The 5917-nt window shown below is 40.5% G+C and overlaps 1 protein-coding gene across 1 annotated transcript; it reads left to right on the forward strand.

Annotated features, from left to right (window-relative positions):
- The first annotated feature begins 553 nt into the window (after positions 1–553).
- LOC145634921 (heat shock cognate 70 kDa protein-like) lies at positions 554–1201 on the forward strand. Its single transcript, XM_081686253.1, has one exon. It carries the CDS (start codon positions 554–556, stop codon positions 1199–1201), a length of 648 nt encoding a protein of 215 aa, XP_081542379.1.
- Positions 1202–5917: the final 4716 nt, after the last annotated feature.

A 5917-nucleotide genomic window follows, 5' to 3' on the forward strand; every position in this document is an offset into this window, starting at 1 on the left:
GTCCAATGTTACCCACGATCGTCGTTTTAGGGATCATTATCGGGCTAACTCCAAGAAGGCTACATTGCTCTATCGGTACCTGCGTTACCCTAATAGGGGTGACGGATTCCGTCGTTCGATGTTTGCCTGATGTTCCCCAAAAGGGTGACTGAGGGCGACGGTGGGACTCGGTGAGCCCTTTTGGGTTAGCCCGGGTAATTGTTGAAGGATGGTGACTCGGATGAGATTGAGCCCTTTTGGGTAAGCGCTGGTACTCGTTGAAAGATGGTGACTCGGATGGCATTGAGCCCTTTTGGGTTAACGCGGGTACTCGTTGAAAGATGGTGACTCGGATGGGGCAAATGTCGGACAGTGGTACTTGGTGAGCCCTGTCGGAAAGGGTGATTGAGGGAACACGTCGGACGACTGTTCACGCCGGCCAAATGTTAGAGTGCGGTACTTGGTGACCCCTACTGCTAATAAAAAGAGGCGCTTACTAAGACATGATGTTGATAAGATTGGCAAAAAAGATTGGAGGAAGGTTAAGGATGCTATTCAACATACTAAGTGGGCTATGTCGAGGCTAAGCGGCTTCACATGCACTCCCAAGGGCAGGGGACAGGAAGGCCTTCTTGGGAAAGTAACAAAAAGGCTATGTTTTACCCTGATGAGTTATAGCTCGTTTGTGGGCTATGTGGAGGCTAAGCGGCTTTACATGCACTTCCAAGGGCTCATAGGAAGGAGCTTCAATGATGAAAGTGTATTAAAAGACATCAGACTTTTATCATTCAAAGTTGTTGCTTGCTTTGGTTCAAATAACAAGAAGAAGCCAATGGTTGTAGTTAACTATAAAGGCCAAGAGAAGGAATTTTCTGCCGAAGAGATATCTGCAATGATCCTGTCAAAGATGAAGGAAACTGCTGAGGCCTATCTTGGTACGAGTGTCAAGGATGCTGTTATCACTGTTCCGGCTTATTTCAATAATCTGCAACGTCAGGAAACTAAAGATGTTGGAATCATTGCTGGTCTAAATGTGCTTCGCATTATTAATGAGCCAACTGCAGCTGCATTTGCTTATGGTCTTGACAATAAGGCTTCTGGCAGAAAAAATGTATTGGTTTTTTATCTTGGTGGGGGTACTTTTGATTTCTCTTTGGTCGTTGTCGAAAAGGAGTCATTTGAAGTGAAATCGGTTAATGGAGACACTCATCTTTATATCTAATAAATATGATAATAAAAAATACAAATCGATAGTATCTTTTACATTCTGATAGTACTTAACTTATATAATAGTATCTTTTTGGTAATATAGTATTTAAAAGTAATGATTGAAGTCATGAAAATTAAACTAGAAAAATAATGGCATCTTTTCAAAATCATAGTATTAAATGATTGTATTTACTACATATAATATTATAAAATTAATCATGATAGTATCTTTTATGTTATGATAGTACTTATCTTATAATCGTATTTTTTTAGTAAAATAGTATTTAAATCCAATGATAGTATCTTCTATGTATGATAGTATCTTTTCTTTATACCCCCGGACCACGTGTGCAAAGTTCGGGTTAAAAGGTGACGGGGCTCATAATGACCTCTCGGACGGGCAGCACAGAAGCCTATAATTCATTGTTTTCGGGGGTCTGGGAGGAAACCCTCGGGTTTTTTTTGGAAAAACGGGTCTGTAGAGTGCATCGTTGGTTATTTGAGGGTGAAAACTGACGTGCACCATTATTTTGGTACCCGGACCACGTGTGTTAATTTCGGGCCAAAAGGTGACGGGGCTCGAAACGACCTCTCGGACGTGCAGCACAGAAGGCCAAAAATCATCCGGGGGGGTTTGTTGGATCACAAAACGCGCCTATGCAAGTGGAAACCACAAAAGATGGCATTTTGAAAGGTCGAAAGACACGGTGCTCGGAACGACCTCCCGGACGGGCAGCACAGAAGGCTATAATCCAGTGGGCATGTTCAGCTTACAGGGAGTCCATCTAGTGACGGCATAATCATCACACTGCGCTTCACATAGTCCGAGATTTTTCTCACACCAAGGGCATAGTAGACAGTACATAATCGAGATGGGGGAACAATAGAGAAAACGCTGCTCTTAGGTAGCCAAACAGAGAAAGGTGAATCTTCAGAACCCAAAAACATCTTTTTTAGTGATACATCATTTGGGATAACCACATCTTCTTTGTTCACTAAAATAATTCTACCATCTTGCAGTAATGCAGGTACCTTCATCACATTCTGATTCAGAGTCTCCTGCATCTCTTGATTCCAGTTCTTCAGAATGTAACTCCATAAGAAGCAACATTCAGTTTCCAAGATTTCACTAGTCTCTCTAGACTCCTAATGCCTCCAAATTTGCATGAAGTGACTTGTTGAAGGAGATTCTATGACTTGAAAAGCAATGCCGAAAAATGAAAGTAACTCCTTTTCATAGCATATTTCTAAAGAATACAAGATGGGACAAAAATGATTGGCCTTGTCATGGAGCACACATAGTTTGGAATCCACCCACATTCCCTGGTTTGATGAATCCTTTGCAGGAATCCAAACTCGCAAATTTTCTGCATCTGATGAAACAGGTTTCCAATCGAATTCCTTGAGAAAACCATAAATCCGTTTAATGGGAGGAGTTTCAAATAATGATGGAAGATAGGCAGAAAGATACATGCCAACCTCCTCAAGGTCCACCATAACACCAAGTTTTTTCAATTGATGGACAAAATTAGACATATCGGTCCCGTAATATTTAGTATCAATGACAGGAGCATCAGTGAGTTCAAGCATCTGATTCCATGTCGGTCGGAAAAGGAGGGAATCTTTTGGCAATCTACACCCATAGGTTGTCATGAAGAGCTTGGTTTTAATCAAGTTCTCAAGGAATGTGTTGACAAAAGGTTCAGCATTCTTTTCAGTCATCAATATTTTCAAGCAGTGTAGCAATGAAAGTGTTCCATCAGCTGTGAGAAGTGTTGGTTTAATAGGCCTGCTCAGCCCTCTAGCAACATATATTGCGCCTTCTTCCAAGCTACTCAATACACCAAGCATTTTGAGTTCCTCTCTGAGACCATATATCTCAATTCCATAGTAAGAAGCATCAATGAGGGGAAGATCCACAAAGAATGACATAGATGCCCACTTTGAATTGAAAAGTATTGATTCCCCAGGCTTCTTGAGTCCATGCCGAGTTTTAAAAATTTCCTCCTTTTTTAAGCTTTCACACAACTCAGCCAATACAATGTAGACTTGGACCATCTTGCCCTCACTAAATCCGATTTCACATTCAGATATTCATCGTAAAGACTAATCTAATAAATAATGATGTATCGGAAGATTTGGGGGCGCTCATGTTACACATGCTCAACGCATAGGTCCCAACCAAAACCAACAACCACCTAGAAGTTGCGTCGAAACCGCGAAGGAGCCGAAAGGATTCGATGATGACTCGGGGCACCGGTAGTAAGCAAACTTCAAAGGGGTTGTAAAAGGGTGACTCGCCGGCAAAGGCTAGGCCAAACCCAGACCACAGACCGGCGAGCCCCCGGAAGCAAAATCGGCAGAGGCGAAGGAAGGAGAAAGGAGGACACAATGTAATACAATGTACAATACATCCACTCAAATGTCCTACCACCAAAAAAGATGTTTTTGGATTCTTAAGATTCACCTTTCTCTGTTTGGCTACCTAAGAATAGCGTTTTCTCTATTGTTCCCCCATCTCGATTATGTACTGTCTACTATGCCCTTGGTGTGAGAAAAATCTCGGACTGTGTGAAGCGCAGTGTGATGATTATGCCATCACTAGATGGACTCCCTGATGAACCTTATTTTTTTAATTTAAAAATGGGTTTTTTGTCCAAAACTACCTGAGTTACACCAGATTTTGCGAGAAACTACCTTATTTAGCCAAATCTTTGTTGACTACTACCACCCAACAATTTCCGGCGTTGACTTCAACTTTTCCAGCAATAAAAGGCCATGTGGAGGGCACATGCTTACTTTTTTGCAAGGATGCGGTGTTCCAGTTACAGTTGCAAGGATGCGATATTCCGGTTGTTCCATTTGCAAGTATAATCTAAGAGAGAATAAGATGCGGTTTTCCAGTTGCAAGGATGGGATTTAGTTAAAAAAAGTAAGCATGTGCCCTCCACATGACTTTTTATTGCCGGAAAAGGTGAAGTCAACGCCGGAAATTGCTGGGTGGTAGTGGTCAACAAAGATTTGGAATGACTGTATCTATGTAAACCTTTTGAAAATAAGGTAGTTTCTCACAAACTTTTTTAAATAAGGTAGTTTCTCGCAAAATCTGGTGTAACTCATGTAGTTTTGGACAAATGACCCTTTAAAAATATATATCTATGCAAACCTTTTATTTTTGGAAAAATACACTTTAATAATCCCAACTATTGCCGATTTACTTCTAATAATCCCAACTAAGGTTTATTATCTAATAATCCTAACTATGAGGTCAGTTTGCCTCCAATAGTCCCAATGACCGGTGACCTGCTGAAAGAGTATTTTTTTTTTCTTTTTTGTTTTAATCGCCACGTGTCAATACATAACTGGTCCAAAATTAAAATTAAAAAAATGAAAAAATAAAAATAAATGAAAAAAAATTCCAACCACCCTTTCCCACCCCCTAACCTTACCGAAACCCTAACCCCACCCCCTAACTTCGTCGGCAACCAGCCGACTAACCCCCACAACCACCTAAATTGGTCGGTCGTTCTATGTAACCCATTTCCGATCCTCGAAACTAACCACCTAGCCCACCCCGACCCCCCAAACCACCGAAAATGGCAGTGAAGCTCCCATTGCAAACGACAAAAGCTCAACAGCCATTTAGTACGATTTTGGCACAATTGAACCACAAAATGAGCCCTAAAACCGCTACAACGACGATGAAGGCCGGAATCACAGCAGTGGCGGGCGGAAGAGGAAGACTGTAAGAGAGAGAAAATGGAGGCTTTGGGGGGTCTAGGTTGGTGATTTCGAGGGTCAAAATGGGTGGTAGAGGACGGCCAGCCATTATCGGTTGTTAAGGGGGTTGGCCGGCCATTTCCCGGCTAGGTTAGGGGGTGGGGTTAAGATTTCGGCGAAGTTAGGGCAGGTGTGGTGGAGGAAGTGCAGCGTGAAGTGTTGCTGCTTGGATTTGGTGGGAGCAGGGGTCAGGGGATGGTGATGTTGGTTATTTGGTGCGGTGTAGGTTAGGAGTTGGAGTGGTGGAAGTTAAGGGGGGCAGCAGTCAGTTTTTTTTTTTTTTTTTTTTTTTTTTAAAAAAAAAAAAAATTTTGGACCAATCACGTGTTGACATGTGTCATAGTAACCTATTATAACAGGTCGTTGACTTGATGTTGACCGGTTGGGACTATTGAGGAAAACACATAGCATAGTTGGGATTATTAGATAATAAACCTTAGTTGGGATTATTAGAAATAAATTGCCCATAGTTGGGATTATTAAAGTGTATTTTTCCTTTATGTTTTTTTATTTAAAAATTAATATCTATAATAATCACATCATATAATAAAATTCATTGTAGATGCCGTATGGCCTTTTAATCAATGGGATACCAATGCTATGAACCTTGAATACTAATGTAACAGGAGCAAAAAAGGGGAAAGAAAATTTTTTTTTTTAATCATCCCTAAACCTCATACGTCTGGATTTTTGTTAATCATCTCAATACGACACAATATATGATTCTAGGTACATAAGATATAATAGTGCACCTACTTGGGCCTAATAAACTTCTTTATGAATAGAAAACTATTAATTTGTTAATGATATATACAAACACACATTCAAAAATAATTTTACTTAAGCGCTCATTCTAAATTTACTTGGTGCCATTGGTTATGAAACTTTTTCATTACATTATTAAACACTCAAATTAACATACCGTATTTTATTTCTAAAAAAAATGTAA

This window comes from Chenopodium album, chromosome 1, assembly GCF_948465745.1.
Source record: "Chenopodium album chromosome 1, dcCheAlbu1.1, whole genome shotgun sequence".
NCBI classification, from domain to species: Eukaryota; Viridiplantae; Streptophyta; class Magnoliopsida; order Caryophyllales; family Amaranthaceae; genus Chenopodium; species Chenopodium album.

Coding starts and splice junctions, on each gene's coding strand:
- LOC145634921 (XM_081686253.1), top strand. CDS start 554: ATGTCGAGGCTAAGCGGCTTCACATGCACTCCCAAGGGCAGGGGACAG.